A 21,633-nucleotide genomic window follows, 5' to 3' on the forward strand; every position below is an offset into this window, starting at 1 on the left:
CTTCATTTGTGCAGATAGTTTCTTTTATATCATTCTATTTTCTTCATTGACCTTTTCGAAAGTACTTTTTGTTTTTCAAATGTTTTTTGGTGATTGATACAATGAACCTTTGTATAGGTATTTATGATAAATTTGCAGATGCCTTTTCCAATATTGTCCAGAAAATGCAAGTTGGTGATGGTTTTCATGAAGGTGTGTCTCAGGTAATCAGTCGTGCACTACATGTTAAATTTCATTTTTCAATAAAAGTAGATGGTAATATTTTCATGGTTGAAATCGAATTGTGTTGGAACTATTTTATCAATTTTATGATGCGACATGTGATGCAGAACGGAGCACGACAAATGGTATCTTGTGATCAAATTTGGTGGAATTGGTTTGTGCTTTAAATGTTTTGGGTTTATGCTTGAGAAGAAAGGGTTAAGGATGTCTTTATGGTTGAGTTCCAAGTGTTAGGCTGGTTTTGGCATCAAATTGAATAGCAATCTTCTAGGAAATTGCAGACAACAGGAAAATTTAAGGGTTAAATGATGGGTAAATTTGGTTAAGGTTTTATGGACTTAAATAAGGTGAAAGAAAGTTGAATATTGTGTGGTTATACTCGACAGTGTTAGGAATTAAATAATAATAATAATAATAATAATAATAATAATAATAATAATAATAATAATAACAGTAAAATCTTTTTTAAGACCTTTTAATGTAATTTCACTATTCAAACGGTATTGTAATCTACTTATCAACTTGTGTATCCGTGCCATCCAGTCATGCCAAAACTATATTTTAGCACAATATAGTGTCAAAATCAAAGTCATCTATTGGATCAAAAAAAAAATCGAAGTCATCTAATTCACCTATAATAGTGGAAGAACTCTGTATTGGCACGGTGCTCGCGGATTGGCTAATTGTCCATGAAATAATGTCAAATCCTCGGATTATTGTGGTCAAATCTGCGCATTACAAACAAATTCAATTATGTCCTATTTTTATTTGTCACATCTTTGCCCTATGGGAGGTGAGACACTGGATTAGTCTTCATGCCTTTCACTGTGCACGCATTCTCGGGAGATCAAATTCATCATGTAAAATGTCATGGCAGGCTATGTTAACAGGACTTGGGTACAGGTTTCAGATGCAAGTGCATATCTAGAGGTCAGACCCATCAAATATTGAATTTAAGGATGCACAGATTTGTCAAAAAAAAATGGTCATATTTTAAATTTATTATGTGACATACAATGTTAAAAATGCATTTTACTAATTTTATAGCAATTATACAATAATCTATACATATAATGATAGTGTTAATACTAATATATAAGAAGTGTCCAATGGAAAGTATCAAACACATATCCCACACCCTTGTCCGAGGAAATTAGAAGCGCAATTCACTACTAGGCACTTGACATTTGTTAAATATTTTGGAAATATTTCTTATTTATTGAATATTTGTTGTATTTTGTTTGTAAACAAATATAATTACTTTTTATATATAAAAATAAATATATGTATTATTGATTGATATATAGATGTGTTGTGTTTATTACAATTACAAGGATTCCTATTATATAGGAGTGTGTTTGGGAGTAGGTGGAGAGTAGGTGAAGTGGAGGTGGTAGTGGTGTAGTGGGTTAGGTTTAGTGGAGGTGGAGGTGGTAGTGGTGTAGTGGGTTAGGTTTAGTGGAGTAGGTGAGGTGGTAGTGGTGGTAGGTTTATGGTAAATGCTAACAGCCCCCCGCAAACTCAAGGAGGATAGAAACTAACCAACTTGAGTTTGAAGAGAGGAACAAAACAAGAAAATACATAAAAATAAAAAAGGATAAGAGACACTGTATGGTCGTGTCAGACCATTGGTGAAGACACTGTATGGGGGTGTCATAACCATGTAGAGGACACTGTATGGGGGTGTCATAACCATGTAGAGGACACTGTATGGTGGTGTCATAACGGTGTAGAGGACACTGGATGGCGGTGTCAGACCGATGTAGAAGACAGTTTATGGGGTCATGTCGGACCGTTGTAGAAGACAGTTTATGGGGTCATGTCGGACCGTTGTAGCAGACAATGCTGTCACAGTTGTTGTGACAGTTTACAGAGTCTTGATGGACCCTTGTAGAAACTAACCGGAATCAATGTCGGGACAGTTTACAGAGTCTTGTCGGACCCATAAAGGAGCTAACCGGAATCAATGTCGGAACAGTTTACAGAGTCTTGTCGGACCCCTGAAGGAGCTAACCGGAATCAATATCGGGACAGTTTACAGAGTCTTGTCGGACCCAGAAAAAGTCGCACCCTCAAAAGGTGTGCCCAATCTGTTAAAAGGCGTGCCATCAAAAAGCGTGCCCAATCCATAAAAAGGCGTGCCATCAAAAGGCGTGCCCACTTTATCAAAAGATGTGCCATGAAAAGGCGTGCCAGTTTGTCGGGCGTCAAGAGGCGCGCGATACGCGTGGCTGCCTTGGTTATTTAACCAAGACGAAGGCTGAGGCTGAGGCATACCATTCTGAAGCCTCTGAAACCAACCCGTCTCTGAAAAACTCTGCCTCTTCGGAGAGAGATAATCTGTAACACTCTGTTGCCCAGAAAGATGGCCTCTTCTTCCCGGAGTCTGCTCACTCTCTTTCCCGACCTGAACGAGTCAACAAGAGAGATAACTGGTGCGGTGGCCAGTGAACCTCAACCAAACACCGCTGGTTTTGCTCCGTTGAACTTTCCGATGCGGTCTGTGGAGCAAAAAATGGCAGGGTAAACAGATATTGAAGCCAATCAATATACACTGAAGTCATGTGTGGAAACCATGACGGCGGTTACAAATTTGTCGAACCGGCTGCAGAGTAGGACAAATGAGGTGCAGCATTTAAACGGCCAACTGGCTCTGCTCCAGCGCATGTATAAGGATGCGCGAGCAGAGATAAGTGTGCTGAAGGCGGAAAACAAGGAGCTGAAGCGGAAGGCTACCGTGATGTTCCGATTTGGAGGTCCACCATATGCTGTAGTGGAGGAGCAGGGTGGAGTGAACGTGCTCGGTGGAGTGGGAAACACGGAGGCAACACCGTCAAGGACCGCCCAGGACGGAGGCAAAAAGAAGAGACCCGCGGAATAGGCGAAGAAGTGAGGTTGGTGGGTGGCCGCCTGCAGAAAAGAAAACAAATCGTTGGGTGTTTGTTTGTTGTTGTTGTTGTTTTTTTTTTTTTTTTTTTTTTTTTTTTTTGTGTGTAAAATTGTGATCGGGGTTGATCCCTGAGATGAATAAAATATGGTTTGGTGTGCAAAGCTATATGGTATGAATGGAATTGGAAAAAAGATTAAAAATAATGTGAAAAAATAAAGAAAGAAATAATAAAAATATATTGTTTGTTTGTTGTTGTTGTTGTTGTTGTTTTTTTTTTTTTTTTTTTTTTTTTAAAAATATAATATAATATAATAAAAAGAGATATATATATATATATATATATAAAAATAAAGAAAGTGGGGAACAAGTGTGTATCAAGAGCACCAATCGGTGTCCCCCATGTTTTCCTCCTCCAACCGAGACCCAGAGAGAGGGAGATTGAGTGGGTGCATGATGATGATTTTGGGTCCATGGAGAGAGAGAGAGAGATTGCCCTCCTTGAGTTTGATCTGGCCAGATCCAGATCCAGATCCAGAACAGGGGGAACAAGGGGAAAGTGATGAAAGTGGGTGCAAAGCCAACCATGAAGAAGTGGAGCCTTGGGAATGGGATGAGGTTGACTGCAAGTTGTCGGAGATCAGAGTTGAGCTGACCAGGAAACCGAAGGCAACAAGTGACACCACTCATGGTGGTTCTGTTCTTAGATCCCTGAGCAGAAGCTAGAGCCGCAGAGCAAAGAAGTAAGAGGAAGACGAGTGATCCGAATTTGCACATTTCGCCGGCAAATTTCGCCGGAAAATACTCAACAGCTCTGAAACTTGAGGCGATCTCCGGTGAATTTTCAGGTTCAGTGAGATGAGAAGAAGCTTTGAAGAAGCAGTCCTTTCCAGATGGCAGACCCACGAAGCAGCAGCAGCACCTCCAATACCCACAGCCACAGATGCAGATGCAGTGCAAGAATCCGATTTCCTTAAGGTAACCTTGCAAGAAGACAAAAAATGTGCATCATCAAAGAGGTGCAAATCCGATGATTACTCTAGACATGGACATGAAGATGAGAATCTGATTCTTCATTTTCAATGGGCTTTGAAGATGACGATGAAGAAGCTTTGGCACTTTTCCCAGCTGTAGAGAGAGAGAAGATTTGGACAATGATGGGAAGGTATGTGTAGAAAATAAGCGGAATAGATTGAGGTCCGGCGGGCGGCTAAGGTGAGGTTGCCGCCCGCCGGGGAAGCGAAAATATTAGGTTCTAAACCTGCTCTGATACCATGTAAGAATTTATGTATTATTGATTGATATATAGATGTGTTGTGTTTATTACAATTACAAGGATTCCTATTATATAGGAGTGTGTTTGGGAGTAGGTGGAGAGTAGGTGAAGTGGAGGTGGTAGTGGTGTAGTGGGTTAGGTTTAGTGGAGGTGGAGGTGGTAGTGGTGTAGTGGGTTAGGTTTAGTGGAGTAGGTGAGGTGGTAGTGGTGGTAGGTTTATGGTAAATGCTAACAATATGAATATATTATAAAAATATGTAAATATTTAAAATACATATACACGCTTTGAAGGTGCTTCCGTTCTCGAGGTAGCCTTACAAAGGATGCTCTCATGCTCCACTCTTGCTTTGAGAATTGGTTACTTAGGTTAAAGTGTTGTATTTTGATTTATTTTTTTAGCACTATTACTGTATGATTCAGTTTTTACCTTACAATGTTCTTTTGTAGACCTAATTATATGAAGAGCAATGCCGGTCGTCCGAATATGAGGTTGGCTTGAATGGCTCGAAATTCATCTTGTTGGTCATTCGGCGAGGAGGCTGACAGCCGCGGTCGACAAAGGTGACAATCGCGGTGGACAATCTTTCATCTGGTCGTCCGGACAGACGTCTGGCCGGTCATCCAGGCGGACGACCAGCCAACACCCATTCGGGCCATTCGAGCGGTTCCTTTTCGGGCCACCAAGCATTTTTCTTATATGAATTAGCAGAGTCTTTAAATGTAAATTTTTTAATGCAATGATTAATTTTTTTAAAGAAATTTCAATTTGTTAATTTAATTCAAAGTCACATCAAATAAAATAAATAAAATATATAATTTGGTGTAGGGGAATGTGGTAGCACAGTTGGCAACATTGTACGATGCCAAACTTGCCAACTTGACAATAATTAATTGATATTGCATTTTTATGGGGTGAAATATAGTAAATTTTTGATTGAGCTAAAATTTGGCATTTTACTCCAATCGTGCCAGAATTAGCACAATGGAGAGCATCATGCTAAATTTAGCAGTATGGATAGTGTTAAGTGACTAATTGTCCCAAAAGCTTAAGTTGTTAAGAAAGGAGCCTGTCAGCTTGATATAAATTGTTGAGTGCATTTTCTAACAACTTAAGCTTTTGGGGGCAGTTGGTGACATAATATGAGTTCTTGTTATAGGAAATTTTGGATTAAATTCTTGTTGCCCTCATTATTTTTGTCATTGTGTACTTTGTTTTGTCTTTTTTTTTGCACCTTGTTTCTTGGTCTATTTGGCTCTCCACATGTGAGACGAGATCACACGTGAGGGAAACGCTTGATGTACATTACTGAGCCCATTTCCTAAGAGCATCTCCAATGTTTACTCTTTTTTTTTCATCAAAGTTGAGTAAAAGCTTCATCTGATATCGAGCGTTCCAACGGGAAATTTTCATTTTTCATGAGCGTTCCAACGGGAAATTTTCATTTTTCATCAAACCATCGGTCGACCAGGAGGACGACTGGGAGGATGTCCGGCCGGTCGACCGGTTAGTGTAAATTTACGGGAAGTCTAACCAAGGCCAAACAACCGGCCGGTTGTCTAGCGTATGGTCCCAACGGCTATCTACAGTAATTTGGTGAAAGGCTCCAGTCATCCTCAATTTGATTAAAAGTTTGAGAAATCCTCAATTTGATGGTTTGATGTTAACATTGGAGCACCAAAGCTGTACGTTTTTCATCAAATTTAAATTTGATGAAACAAAAGAGGAAGCGTTGGAGACGCTCTAACAACTTAAGTTTTTGGGACTAGTGTTGATCTAATAGGGGTGAACAATATATATCAAGCTATCCTATAACCTATCTCATATGCAATTCCATGCTGCACGTGGATATGCAAAGTGACATACATAGAGGGAAGTAGAATGCAAATGGGAGCAAATGTAAACGGGGAGACTTGAACCTAAGACCTCTCCCAACTAGAGCTTTAATACCATGTTAAGTTTCGCAAAAGCTTAAGCTATTGGACAATGAGCCCAACAATGTAAATCAAGCTATCCAACAGACAGCAAACTGTTGAAGTTGATTTTTTTTGTGCTCATCATGCCAAATAATAGCATTAGCACTACTGTGGGAGCATTGCTGGAGATGCATAAAAGCTTATACGGAACCATAGACACTTTCCTACTTAAAAAATGATTTCCTCAAATCCCACCAAACAATGGTTTCTTAAAGTAGTTAAGCCTCAACAAATATTGAATAACAAGAGATGCAAACACATTATCAAACAACCTAGAACGTAGACATCAAAGAAAGATGAAATTTTCAACTTGTCCACAACATAGAAAATTACAGAAATGTCCCCTGTTATGGAAACATGAATCTTCCAATTCCAAAGTACATGGCTTCATTTGTTTTCAACCAAACCTATCAAAAAACAATCCTTGATTATGTTACGCAGTATGGTGAGCCTTATTGATCCATTGGTTAGGTCACATGGGCTTTCTCCTGTTTCTTCATTTTCCAAGCATGTAATCTAAGGGTATGCTATGCATCAATTTTGATTCAGGATTGTATTTTTTCCGCACCTTTTTGAGGAAATGTCATTATTCAGTCTACTACCACAATTTGAGCATTTCCCCCTTCCTGAGAATGGAGAACAAGTGAGTTAAGAAACATTGTTTGAAGTTAAATTGTCTGTTTCTTGCAGGGTCCACTAATTAATGAAGCTGCAGTGCAGAAGGTTAGTCTTGACTTGAACAGTTTCCCTGAAGCAGTGTTCTTGTGAAGCTGGTGTTTCTTACATCTATTTCTATCCTATTTGATCCTTTCTGGATTTGTCTCGCAGGTTGAATCATTTCTGCAAGATGCTAAGTTAAAGGTTTGCTTTATCATCTATACTGATAAAATTAATAAACGTTTATTTAGAGAAGGATCAGAAGCTATTTTATTTTACTTTTGGTCCAATGGTGGTGGGATACACAACTAGGGGTAGCCCTCTCCTTTCCCATAACCCCTCCCAGCCCAGGTGAAGGCAGGACTCGATCCTAGGGCTTTGGTACCACACCAAGACATTTTAATGGTCCATGGGTCAGAAACTATTTTTGGTTCTTAGTTCATGATTGTCTTATCTAAATAATGGTCCATGTGCTCATACTTTATGTTTCTGGTACAATTACTATTTTAGTATACCCCACTTGATAATATGTTGAATCTTGTTAACTAGAGGTGACAGTGGGTGACTTGGTCCTTCACTTCTACTGTATAATATGCTGAACCTGTAAGCGAGTTTTGATGCTTGTTATGTACTTCCGTGGGTTGTATTTTTCCCATTGACATGGAACAGGTAGGCATTTGACATCCTTGTTAAGAAACATGGCATTATCTTCTGAGGGAGGCTGGGAGCCTTTAGAATATAGGTTGCTGAAATTTTAAATTTGTTATAGTAGTAAAATGGATACAATAAACTAGGCTATATTGTACTATACAGGTGAAAAATTTGCTATGCTGCTGGTTTTACAATGCTTTTAGTTTTGGTTCTCCCATTAACTTTCTGCATAAGAAATGATTGTATCTTCCTTTTAGATTAAATATAGATAAAGCCTTAGAGCTCTGTCCCCAACTGTTCCCTTCAATTTGCAATGAGACTCCTGGGGCATGAGTTAAGCATATGGTTGATTGCTCTTTCTTTCAGTTGAGCATTGGTTCTTTTCACTCTTAAAGAAGTAAACAAATAAATAAAGTGAGGGGGAGCAGATGGATCCTATCTATTATGTCTAATGGTGTCCTCTTTTGGCTTCCCCTATCTTACTTGCCCGAGTTAGGGGTGTTTGTCTATGTGTCAAATGTCAAATCTGTAAATCTTATGACACCAGGAATATGGGTAGAGTACCTAATTATGATTTTTCTTCATATTCTGCTTAGGGTAACATAGGGTTCTAATTTGATATTGTTACTTAGACAGGGGTATTTGAACTACAAAGTATCATTCATAGGGAACTTTAGGTGAGCAAAGTTTGCGTTGCTTTATTTCTTTGTTAGACACTCTTCAATTGTATTGTGTCGATGTTCTGAAATCTGATCCGTTAACCAAATCAGAAAACGGATTGGGTCACTGTCAACCGTTGGGTCAATTAGAATTGAGCCATGACATTATAATTACCTCATAAATATATATATTTTAAATTTATATAAATACTATATAAAGGTTTTAAAATTATGTAATACCCAAACACTAGGATCTCATGGATAATAGATAGAAAAAACTACACAGATATCCATGGGCCCTTTCTTCGCTATCTTGCCATTTATTGACAGCTTGGCCCTCTTGTGCAACTGACCCATTGGGTCATCTTCAATTAAGAAGAAGGAATGAATATGTATTGTCATGGTTAGGGAGTTCATCTTGGTTTGATATGCATCGTCCACAGTCCCACATTGAACAATGGACATGCTTTAGCATCGCAATTACTATCAAAAGCATGTGCTTCAGAGCCCCACATTGACCACTTTTCAACTTGCTTTAAGTAATGGTCAAGTTAGAAACACAGTCATCCATAGTTTTCATGAACCAATTGGTTATGTTGACCCGTCGCAGTTTTAGTTTTTTCTTTTGTTTGTTTGTTTGTGTGTGTGTGTGTGGAGTACACGATCATTCTCCATCAGTTGGCACTTCAACTGAAAGGCGCAAACATTATTTTGAATAATCTAGTCCTTTAATATTTGGTAAGAATGCTATTGTTACAATTGTGTTTGCCACTGCGGTTGTGTCATCTGTTTCTTTGTTCTCTCATGCTGCTTGGAGTTGACATGTTTCAGTGTAAGAATTTATTTTATTTTATTTTCCTGGTGCTGATTTTTGTTGGTTCCCTTTACTCAGAAACTACTATTTAGTTGACTAGGATGTTTTTTTACTACAATACTTAATATAATTTCTCTCATAAATCATAAATTTTCTGATATGAAGGGGGCAAAAGTCCTTTTGGGGGGAAAGAGACATAGCCTTGGAATGACTTTTTATGAGCCTACAATAATAACTGATGTCAAAAGTGAGATGCTCATATCAAGGTAAAACTCTAGAAGCCAAATAGTAACTGTTTTAAAACGTTGGCTGTTAGAAAGTTTCAAATTCTTTACTTGCATTATTATTTTGGTAATGTTGTAATGATCTCATGTATGTGCAGAAAAGGGAATGCTTTAGACTATTATGTTTCTTACTGTGTAGTTGTGATAGAATTTTTGAACAATGTAGTTTAGAAACTTGTGAGACACTGGTTGCTATTTAGTCCCTGTTCATGTCCACAAGTTGAATGTTCTATCGCTCAAGACACCCATTATGTTGCATGATCAAGTGACATTGACATGGCAAGCTGGTGATTGGTTTGATATGAAGTTTTTGGATGAAAGCCATTCCCCAGAGCTGGCCCTTGATAATCGAGGGTGCTGGGAGGGGGGTAGATTAGGTACAGGCCTAACCATCATTGTAGATTGCTTTATGATTGCACCAAGCAATGGCCCCTAAAGAGAGTTGTTTGATAATTGATAAATTTTTATCTTTGAAATTCTGTAAACTATTATTGCAAGATGCATTTCGATAGATCCTACTTGCATGAACAGACAGTAAATACAGTAAATGATAGTAAATTCTGGCAATATGTGCTCATGAAAATCAACAGCACTAAGTTAAATTTAGAGTCCTAATGGTGAATTGGTTTGAAAGTACTAGGTTTTGTCTGACATTACCAGAGGATGGTGGATGGTCTTGCAAAGGCATTAATTAATTTTGGACGAATACGTTTCTTTTCCCTGTTGTCATTTTCAAAAGAAGGGAGCAGTAACAGAAACATCAATAAACCTGGAACTTAGTATATGACATCAATGGTTTAGTGGTTCTTAACGTAGTTGAGCTATATCAAGGGCTGTTGCTTAGGTGAATGAATGCTTAATATAATCTGCTAATGGAGTTTATTTGCTTTTACATTTCAGCTTGCAGATTATTAGAGTTTAGTTGGTATCACCTAAGATGTATGCATATGTGAAACATTTCAGCTTGAAAATTATAAAGTTTAGGTTGCATCACCGCAAATGTATGCACACTGGGAGGAGTACCTGATGTCTATAACTATTTTGATGTAGTTTGTTAATAGCTTAAATGTGCTAGACTGCTTTCATTCTGTGCTTGTTAGTTTACTAAGTGAAAGTTTATGCTGTTTGCAATTGAAGTTTGCATTTGAGAACCAAAATGATTCTCGAAGGGGAACTTTACAAATGAATTTTCAGAAAGAACTTAGTGACTTGGACTTCTGTACTTTATTTTCTGTGTAATGGTTTGTGTTCATGGCACAATACTCAAAATGGGGATGATTGGCCTGGACATTTAGATCCACTTGCAGAGACTGTGTAGTCATTCCTCCGGTGATTTCTGTAAGAATTTATGTATTATTGAATTTATGTATTATTGATTGATGTCTTGATTGATAGATTACAAGATGCATTAATTACAATTCCTATACAATCTATATATAGAAGAAAATGTGGTAGTAGGTGTAGTGGAGGTGATAGTGGGTTAGGTGAAGTGGAGTGTGTAGTGGAGTAGAGGTAGGTGAAGTGGAGTGTGTAGTGGAGTAGGTGAAGGTAATGTGGTAGTAGGTGTAGTGGAGGTGATAGTGGGTTAGGTGAAGTGGAGTGTGTAGTGGAGTAGAGGTAGGTGAAGTGGAGTGTGTAGTGGAGTAGGTGAAGGTAAAGATGGGAAATTCTAACAGCCCCCCGCAAACTCAAGGAGGAGAGAAACTAACCAACTTGAGTTTGGAGAGAGTAACAAAACAAGAAAATACATAAAAATAAAAAAGGATAGGAGACACTGTATGGTCGTGTCAGACCGTTGGTGAAGACACTGTATGGGGTGTCATAACGTTGTAGAGGACACTGTATGGTGGTGTCAGACCGATGTAGAAGACAGTTTATGGGGTCATGTCGGACCGTTGTAGAAGACAATGTTGTGACAGTTTACGGAGTCTTGCTGGACCCTTGTAGAAACTAACCGGAATCAATGTCGGGACAGTTTACAGAGTCTTGTCGGACCCATAAAGGAGCTAACCGGAATCAATGTCGGGACAGTTTACAGAGTCTTGTCGGACACTTGTAAAAACTAACCGGAATCAATGTCGGGACAGTTTACAGAGTCTTGTCGGACTCTTAAAAAGTTGCACCCTCAAAAGGTGTGCCCAATTTTGTCAAAAGGCGTGCCATCAAAAGGCGTGCCCAATTCATCAAAAGGCGTGCCATCAAAAGGCGTGCCATCAAAAGGCGTGTCCACTTTGTCAAAAGATGTGCCATGAAAAGGCGTGCCAGTTTGTCGGGCGGCAAGAGGCGCGCGATACGCGTGGCTGCCTCGGCTATTTAACCAAGAGGAAGGCTGAGGCTGAGGCATACCATTCTGAAACCTCTGAAACCAACCCTTCGCTGAAAAAACTCTGCCTCAGCGGAGAGAGAAACTGTGGAACACTTTGTTGCCATTCTGTCACCAACCCTTCCGAACATTACCAGTCTGAAATTGCTATTTCGCTGAAACACTTAGCAACCCAAAAACATGGCCTCTTCTTCCCGTCCAGCTACCCAGAACCTGCTCACGCTCTTTCCAGAACTGAACGAGCCCACAAGAGAAATAACTGGTGCGGTGGCCAGTGAACCTCAACCAAACACCTCTGGTTTTGCTCCATTGAACTTTCCGATGCGGTCGGTGGAGCAAAAAATGGCGGTGCAAACTGATATTGAGGCTAATCAGTATACTCTGAAGTCATGCGTGGAAACCATGACGGCGGTCACAAACTTGTCGCACCGGCTGCAGAGTAGGACAAATGAGGTGCAGCAGTTAAACGCCCAACTGGCTCTGCTCCAGCGCATGTATAAGGATGCGCGAGCAGAGATAAGTGTGCTGAAAGCAGAAAATAAGGAGCTGAAGCGGAAGGCCACTGTGATGTTCCGATTTGGAGGTCCGCCGTATGCTGCAGTGGAGGAGTATGGAGGAGTGAACGTGCTCGGCGGCGTAGGAAACACGGAGGCAGCACCGTCAAGGGCCGCCCAGGACGGAGGAAAGAAGAAGAGATCTGCAGCAGAGTAGAGAAGAAAAATCCCACTGTGGGTGTTGGGTGTGTTTTTTTTTTTTTTTTTTTTTTTTTTTTTTTTTTTTTTTTCTCGTGTAAAATTATGATCGGGGTTGATCCTGACATGAATAAAATAAGTGTGTTTGGCAAACTCGAATGGTAGGTGTGGTAAGGCAGAAAAATCAACTGGAATGATTTTTTTTTTTTTTTTTTTTTTTTTTTTGTGAAAATAATAATAATAATAATAATAATAATAATAATATTAATATGGAAATCATGGAGTGGGCGGTGGTACAAAAATATTGTGTAGAAAAAGAGGGAGATGGTGGAAAAGAGAGGCCACTCATGTTATTAAAATAAATTAAGGAATTAAAAAAAGTGATATTGGTTTTGTTTTCAAAAAAGATGGATTAAAATAAATATAAAAAAAGAAAAAGAAAGTGGAGACCATGATGAAAGGTGGGAACAAGTGTGCTGGTGCTGTGTTGTAATGGTCAGAAAGAGAGATAAGAAAATAAAATAAAATAAATTTCAAGGTGCTGTGTTGTAATGGCATTGAAATATCCACCATCATAAAGAGTATCAGTGGTGCTGCATATGTTTATGAGCATTATTTGAGGCCTTTCTTTCTTAACCCACAGCAGACTGTTAACGTCTAGTATGTCCCAAGGAAGAAGGACATCTTCAGTAAGCCAGATGACATTCTAACTGCTGCTGAGAAGTACATAGAAGAACATGGCCCGGAAGCATTTGAGAAGCTTGTTAGCAAGGATAGGGAAACCAAGTTCAGGAGTAGCAATTACACGTATTTTGATGAGGACCACAGCTATTGAGCCTTGTTTGGCTGAGGGAAACACCTTTTTTCCGCTGCTGTTAGGAGTATCTTTCCGGTGGAGAAGCTGCTATGGACTATTTGGGGAGAGTGATGTCGAAAGCCGGAGCCTTGGATCTCGCCACCGGCGTCGGCGGAAAGATCGAGAAAGACGATGTTCTCTCCGCTGTCCAGAAGTATGAGCAGTATCACGGCTACTATGATGCCGAGAGAGAATGAGATGTTATGAAGATATGATGAGGAGGTAGGTATGTAGTAGACAATTCTAGCGGACTAGGTTGAGGTCCGGCGGGCGGCCAAGGCGAGGTTGCCGCCCGCCGGTGAAGCGAAAAAATATTAAATTCTTAACCTTGCTCTGATACCATGTAAGAATTTATGTATTATTGATTGATGTCTTGATTGATAGATTACAAGATGCATTAATTACAATTCCTATACAATCTATATATAGAAGAAAATGTGGTAGTAGGTGTAGTGGAGGTGATAGTGGGTTAGGTGAAGTGGAGTGTGTAGTGGAGTAGAGGTAGGTGAAGTGGAGTGTGTAGTGGAGTAGGTGAAGGTAAAGATGGGAAATTCTAACAATTTCTGATGGTGATTGATTTTAGCCATTGCCGCTTTAGCTTGTAGCAGTGTTGTGAAAAGTGCGCCTAGGCGCGAGGCGCAGTGCAGCGCATGAAGTGCGCCTTAACGGGTTCAAGGCGAGGCGCATTAGATGAAGCGTGCGCCTTAGATGCGACTTTGGCAGGCTTCGAGAGGCGCAAGGCTCGTGCCTAAGCGGGCTTTGTTTTTGTTGTTTCTGCTGCTGATCTAACGGCTGTGATTTGTCTTCGAAAGGCTCAACCACATAGGATTACAACTCATTCAATGAGTTACTCAACCCAAATCAGTAATACGACTTAAAGCCCTAATCGATCAAACAAATCTGTGTCATCTCTCTTCCTCTGGGCTTCCTCTCTCGACTTCGACTTTGACTTTGAGTCAGGTCAGCGCTGCTTTTTCTTCTTCTTCTTCTTCTTCTTCTTCTTCTTCTTCTCCTTCTCTGTTTGCTGCTAGGCCTGGGTGATTCGAATTGATTTGCCGACTTCTTCTTCTCGATTTCGACGACCTCCCGTCGCCTTCGTCTTCTCAACTTTGACGACTTGACCTCCCTTTGACTTCGATTGCTCTCTCTATCTCTCTCGCCTTAGCCTCTCACAAGCTCGCGATCTCTCTCTCTTCTCTCTTTCTCTCTATCGGCTTCTCTCTGTCTTATCTATCTTTTGTTTGGTTTTTATCTTAATATGTATACGTATTAGTATATATATATATATAAGTTTAAAATAATTTTACCTATATCTTATATAATATATATAAATATATATTGTTTTATATCTTATATAATATATATTTATACATATTAATAAAAAAACACAAATATATGTATGTAAAATAAAAATAAAAAAATTATCAAGAACATATTATTTAAAAAATATAATAAATAAATGATTAATAAGAACATATTATTTAAAAAAAATTGTCTTAGTACTATGAATGATTAGTCTATATTAATTTATTTGTTTTTTACTAAGACTGTACGCCTTGCTTCAATAAAGCCCGCGCCTTGCCTTGCGCCGAGGCCCCGAGAGACCTTCAGTGCCTTAGTGCGCATTGAGCCTTTAATAACACTGGCTTGTAGGTTATAAGTTCCTTCATAGATATTTGGATTTTCAAATTTGATAAAAGTTTCATTTTAAGATATATGAAGTATATGGCTCTTTCTTGTTTTATTTTATGCACTTCGACCTTGTATTTAAATATGTTTCTCTTCAGGGAGGAAGTATTTGGACCTGTTGCACCCCTTCTGCGATTTAAAACTGAGGAGGAAGCTATAAACATTGCTAATGACACGAATGCAGGTTTGTGCTCCAAAATATTCCATATATTGTCACAAGATCAGAACCATTCAAAGTTGCATCCTTTTGCATGTCTTGCTAACCTAATATAGAAATATATTTAAGGTTTTAGTTATCAATATATATATTTAACGTGGCTACGTAAACATTGAATTCGAAAAAGCCTCAACTTTTTACCCAAATCTCTTGGTAAATAGATCATGGATTTATCCAAAAGACAATGAGATAGGTGTTTCACTATACATTCAACACCTACACTTTCAGGATTAGCTGCTTATGTATTCACGTCAAACATGCAACGTTCTTGGCGCATCTCCGAGGCTCTTGAATATGGCATTGTAGGAGTCAATGAAGGACTGGTTTCAACAGAGGTAGGACTCCTACTGCATCTGCCATGGGCATCACAATGGCAATGTTGTGACTGGCTCAGTGCTTGTTTGCTTTTTGTGCAGGTAGCTCCATTTGGAGGCTTTAAGCAGTCTGGCCTCGGACGGGAAGGTTCCAAGTATGGGATGGATGAATATTTGGAAGTAAGTATATTCAGAACACTTCTTTTTCCGTGTCATGGGAGTGGAAATTATACATGAAAACACGAATATATGGGTGAAGCCTGAGAAGTTATTTCAAGACTTGTTTGGTCATTATAAATAAAGAATGCTAGAAGTTTCTTTGAACCAGTTTATATTCTTTCTTTTACTACCCATTGCTTCACCCAATAGGTTTGTTATTGGACTATTGATCTATTTGTTTACCAAATTTTTATGGTTAATCATGGGCCTTGTAGTATATAATGATATTCAGAAGCCCAAAGTTTTCAGCATGCTCCTCCAATTTTGCTGTCATTATCTGAGGTTCTCTCTTGTCTGTGTATTTGCAGATTAAGTACGTGTGTTTGGGAAATATGAACAGTAATTGACGTTTGAGGTTTGTATTTTAATCATTAGCAAGCTTCCGGCACAAGCCAATTGAATGAAGATGTTCTTGTTACGGACTCTGCATTTTGAAATGGAAAAATGTGTTAAATTTTGCCAGTGCAGGTTGTTGAGGTAGCTTGGGGGAACAGCACTACCTCTCAAGGCTCGTATAAGACAAGTTTCTGTAGGTATATAAATAAGTGTCAATTTGCACTGTATGTAAGATACAACAGCTGTTACATGATTTTGTGTTGCAAACCTTCACTTTTTGTCATCTTGTTCTGTTTTGAAAAAGTTTTTACTGCATTCTTTCCTATTTTCTTTGGTGGGTGGTATGGTTGGTTGTTTGTTTTAACTGAATAGTGTTTCAAAATGAGTGTTTCTGGCATGATACTGGCTGATTCTAGCAGAATGGAAACAAATGCCAATAGTTATGGTCTATTTAGGCTTTGTTGGGTTTTAATATTTAGAATTTTTTTTTTTCTTGAAACCTCAATCAATGTGAGGACGAGTTTTGATGTCCTGGTTGGGGCTTTTTGTTTGTAATTAACCCAACCTTAGTTTGTGATAGGCTTTTACTAAAATAAAAAAATGGAAAAAGAAAAAACTAATCATGATATTGAAAGGGATAACCCAATGGAAAAAAACAAATTAACAAAAAACAAAAACAAAAAGAGAAGAATAAAATGACATGCACTCACCTGGGCAGGAATCAGATTCTTGGGCAATCCGTGTGAGTTCTGAGTTGACTCAGTTAATGCATCCCTTGCCATGCCATACCATATGTTATCATGCCATGTGTGTAAAAATAAAGAGGATGTAAACATATAAAAAACATTGTGAGAATGGAATGTAAAAATATACCCCCATATACATATATAATCATTGTGATCATTGTCTGCTGCGGCTGTCCATTCTGAGACTCGTCTATAATGTGTTTTGAGTGGGAATTTTCTTTCTTTTTCATTTATTTACATATAGATAGATATCGATGGAGATGTGTTGACTATTGAGTGTATTGGTCTGCATACAAACAAATAAAATTTAGTGATTTGGTGTAACAGGACATTAATATCTTCCGCGTAAGTAAAGTTAGACTTTATATTGAGTATAATTTTGTTTACACACTCGTAGCTGTATATGTAATGTACAATTCTTTGATTGGTACTTTTTGAATATGAGACCCATTGTTTTGGACTCGTCAAATTTTGTGTTTTGTTCACTCTCCCAAAGTGTGAACAAATTTATTTTTTACACAATTCTATCAAATTGCACTTGGAAAAATTAAACGTGGACATAGAGGACGAAGAAGCAGCCAGCCTGGTAAATAAAAATAATAATAATTGTGGTGCATGAAGATGGAGATGGAGATGGAGATGGAGATGGATAGGTCCCGCAAGTACACCATGAAAGGAGGAATATATTTATTGGTGAGAATAAATTCTATTAAAAAGGATATAAAAGATGCTTGAGATTTAAGCAAACAAGTATATGATATGGCATGCCCTTAGAATCACTTTTGTCATTTGGGATTCTCGTCTGGCTTATACTATATATATAATATGAACTAAAGGTTAAATCTTAGCTTTTGCTAGTTAATTTTTAATAATAATAATAATAATAATAGATGGGCTTGGGCTTGGGCTTGGGCTGGGTAGGGCAATATTCTATCCCTTCCAACACCATAGAAGTTTGACAATATTCTATTCTCTACTCTAAAAATGAGAAATACTTTTTCTAGCCAATGGACGGAGAGGAGAGGTAGAGAAGACATAAAAAAGCTTTGAATGACTTTGGTGGCATACAAGCGTTGGTTAGTTGTTCTTACGCACTGCTATCATAAAAATCTAACATATATATATATATATATTTATATTTATGATACTTAATAATTTATATACTAAACAATTCACCATCATTTGAAAGTAGGGGTTATAGTTTAATGATAAAAATACTTGGCCATGGAATACATCAATCAGTATTACATTACATACATAAAAAGTGCGATTAGTTAGAAGCCAGCCAGCCAGCCATGAGATTAGAAGTCTTAAATGTATAGATATCAAAGGAAGGAAGGAAGGAAGGAAGGAAGGAAGGAAGGAAGGAAGAATCTTCCTTTGATTGTGAAAGAAGAAAGCATTGATTCCTATTTTCAGATTTGGGTGAATATCGTATCATTATATATATATATATATATATATATATATAAAATAGAGTTTTCCTAGTTCAGATTTTTATGGTGCACATAATAATAAGCCCATTACATTTTTTTATGACGTCAATGCATGGGCTAGCTCTGTTTCTCTCTCTATCTCTCTGTTTGTGTTTGTGTTTGTGTTTAGAGAGAGGGAGAGAGAGAGGGGGGTACGTAGCTACCTTTATAATGTTCTCTCATCCTCAATTCACTTTCTTTTAACTAGGGATGGGGCCCATGTTAAGCTTTTTTGGTTTGACCCCCTTCTTTAAGTTGTCTTTGTTTGTTTTTGATCTGTATTATCTGGGAGAATGGTGATCTCTATACAAATACATCCATATATATATATATATACATATAAGATTGTACATTTTATATATAAGTAAATGCAAGAAAGGATGTATAATCTTCTTAACATGTATTTTAATAAACACAAGTTAACATATAACTCATATATTATGTATACATACATGTAAAGACATGTAATGGAGCAAGGAGAACAATCTTCTATTCCACAAAAGTGGTGGAGGATGAGACCCAGACCCACCCCAGCAGTAAACTTTAGAACAAAAAGGCTTTTAGAAGAAGAGAAAAGAGGTCCCCTCAACCCTTACCCTCACCCACCTGCCATGAAAAGCTCCACGATATATATATATATATGAAACAAACAGTAATACTTTATGCATTGATGTTCACGTCCTCCTCCTCCTCACATAATACATACACATTAACAAAAGATACATCTTCCTAAAGTTGGATTGGTTTCTTGTTATTGTGTTGTTCCCTCTCTAGTGCTCTTTCTCTGTCTCTGTCTCTCTCCATAAACCACATCCTGATCAATTATTTTCTAAATTCAAAGAGTAGTAGTTCATTTATTTGTATACATACACCTTTGTTTTCCTAAAACAAGCATGAATCTGAAGCAGAAAAATTGAGGACAAAGATTCACATGAAAAGGAGGAGGAGGGTGCCCATTCAGAATATTGTCTTGTGCTGCTTGTGTTAATTGTTACAAGCAGGCTCGAGAGCTGTCAGTCTGGAGTCTCTCTTGACCATTGCTTTCACTTTTCACGTCCTCATCGTCAATAATTATCTTCTAAATTTACATTAATTAGCACAAAAAAATTCTGCATTGTTGTCATCCATTAATATTAGAATAACATTACTCAATGCATTGATCTAAAAACTGATTTGTCCACTCATTCTTAGAATTCTTATGTAAATTCTATACATTTATAGACCAGTTTAAGAGATAATTGGTAAATATTAAAAGGACCTCAATTCTAATGCATGCTTTATTATGTGTCAACAATGCAATAAGAAATGCAAATGGGTTTTTTTTTTTTTTTTGAACAATATGCAAATGGGTTGGGAACCCCATTTTCTATAGCACTATGGAATATATATATATATATATGTTGTAACAAGAAATCCTAAATATTTCCAACAGATGCTTATTCACTCTCTTGTAATTTTTATGTTAATGCAATCTCTTGTTTCTTGTGTTGGAAGGCAGTGTTTGGAATAACATCATGTTTTACTTGTGCATCACACTTGAATAGTTGAGTTGGACATTCTACCGAGTTCAGGTACCTAGAGGCCAAGCTAGACTGAGTCAAGTCCAAACACTGATAGCTGGCCACGCTTTAGAGTATTTGTGGGTGAACATCAGTCCACTACCAGCAGTGCCAGCTCATCCAGTGTAACAGAAAGTGTAACATAATAATAACTGTATTAGTTAGTGGTTGTAACTAGCTGTAGTTAGAGTATGTTGAGTTTAGAATTAGTTAGAACTAGAGTTAGATTAGATGGTTATGAATGTATATAAATATCAATGTAATCTGTCATTGAAAGTATGGAATGAAAATATAATACAGGAAATTCATTTCATTTTCTGAAATTCATTATGGTATCAGAGCTAATGCTGCTCTAACGAGCTTTAGAGATGTCATCCATGGCGTCTTCAACAGCACTACCTAACGAGCTTTAGAGATGTCATCCATGGCGTCTTCAACAGCACTACCTACTCTTCCAGCCAATCTTGGTCTCTTGATTTCTAATCTCTCCTCTTTCGTCAATGTAAAGCTTGACTCAACAAATTTCATAATCTGGAAAACACAGTTACAGAATATACTCAGAGCAACTGATCTTCTTGATATTCTTGATGGTTCATCCTCATGTCCTTCTCCTTTTGTTCTTGATTCAACTGGAAAAGAGATACCTAATCCTGAATTTTCTAAGTGGAAGATGATTGATAATCATCTTCTCAGCTGCGTCACTGCTACTCTCTCACCATCGATTTTCACTTCGGTTCTTCATCTCAAAACTAGCTCTGAGGTATGGCTAACTCTGAATAAGCGTTTTACCTCTCTTTCTAGATCTCATATCCACCAATTAAAGAATAAGCTGAATTCGATTTCTAAGAAAACTGAGTCTATGGAACTCTACTTGAGTCATATCAAAGAATTGGTTGATCAATTGCATCTTGCCTCAGCTTCGGTTGATGATGAAGATATAGTTCTCATCACCTTGAATGGATTACCAAGAGAATACGATGCTTTTAAAACTACTATTAGAGCTCGTTCTGAAGGGATTACTATGGATGAATTATCTTCTTTACTGTGTTCTGAAGCTTTACATATTGAAGAGAAACCAAAATCTTCTTCTGAGCTTTCTCTGGCCTATGCTGCTATGAAAGATAATGTTTCTTCTTCTTCAAAAGGTTTTTCTACATATCATCATGGTAGATCTAACTACAGAGGAGATTCTCGAGGTCATTACAGAGGGAATAGATCTGGTGGTAGATATTCTTCTTCTTCTAGAGGAAGATATCAGTCCAAAAATCATAATCACATTCGATCTCCTTTTGGTTCAGTTTGTCAGATTTGTGGCAAGCCAAATCACTCTGCATTTGAGTGTTGGCATCGTATGGATCCTCATTTTCAGCAGTCAACTCAGTCTTCTCCACAGCATTTTCCTGCTTCATCTGGCTCTAAAGCTTACACTACATCTACCTCTGAAGTTGTTTCCCAGAATTGTTCTCTTCAGCCTTGGTATTTGGACTCTGCTGCCACAGATCATATTACTAATGATCTTGATAATCTGACTACCTATCACCCTTACACTGGTTCTGAGAAAGTCACTGTAGCTGATGGTTATTCTCTACCTATCCATCATACTGGTTCAGGTCTTTTACCTACTCCACATCATTCTTTCAAACTCAAAAGAGTGCTCCATGTTCCTTCTCTTTCTTCTAATCTTCTTTCTGTTCAGCAATTAGCCAAAGACAATAATTGTTCTATTACTTTTAATAATTCTGCCTTTTCTATTCAGGACAACAATACCAAAGCTACACTCCAT

At 38.0% G+C, this 21,633-nt stretch overlaps 1 protein-coding gene across 6 annotated transcripts in view; it reads left to right on the forward strand.

Moving 5' to 3' along the window:
- ALDH5F1 (aldehyde dehydrogenase 5F1) overlaps nucleotides 1–16,518 on the forward strand; it is a 48,171-nt gene extending 31,653 nt beyond the window's left edge. For 3 of the 6 annotated variants that reach the window (XM_028268213.2, XM_028268230.2, XM_082884572.1), the window contains 9 exons: nucleotides 118–203; nucleotides 7,050–7,082; nucleotides 7,188–7,220; nucleotides 9,306–9,406; nucleotides 15,083–15,168; nucleotides 15,430–15,536; nucleotides 15,618–15,695; nucleotides 16,043–16,089; nucleotides 16,198–16,518. In XM_028268213.2, coding sequence (XP_028124014.2) covers nucleotides 118–203; nucleotides 7,050–7,082; nucleotides 7,188–7,220; nucleotides 9,306–9,406; nucleotides 15,083–15,168; nucleotides 15,430–15,536; nucleotides 15,618–15,695; nucleotides 16,043–16,081 — 563 coding nt within the window. In that variant the 3' untranslated portion in view covers nucleotides 16,082–16,089; nucleotides 16,198–16,518. The remainder of the gene's footprint in view (nucleotides 1–117; nucleotides 204–7,049; nucleotides 7,083–7,187; nucleotides 7,221–9,305; nucleotides 9,407–15,082; nucleotides 15,169–15,429; nucleotides 15,537–15,617; nucleotides 15,696–16,042; nucleotides 16,090–16,197) is intronic. The other 3 variants (XM_028268223.2, XM_082884575.1, XM_082884574.1) reach the window with 1 other exon arrangement.
- The last annotated feature ends 5,115 nt before the right edge of the window (nucleotides 16,519–21,633 follow it).

The sequence above is a fragment of the Camellia sinensis genome, chromosome 8 (assembly GCF_055761805.1).
Source record: "Camellia sinensis isolate YWXY chromosome 8, ASM5576180v1, whole genome shotgun sequence".
NCBI classification, from domain to species: Eukaryota; Viridiplantae; Streptophyta; class Magnoliopsida; order Ericales; family Theaceae; genus Camellia; species Camellia sinensis.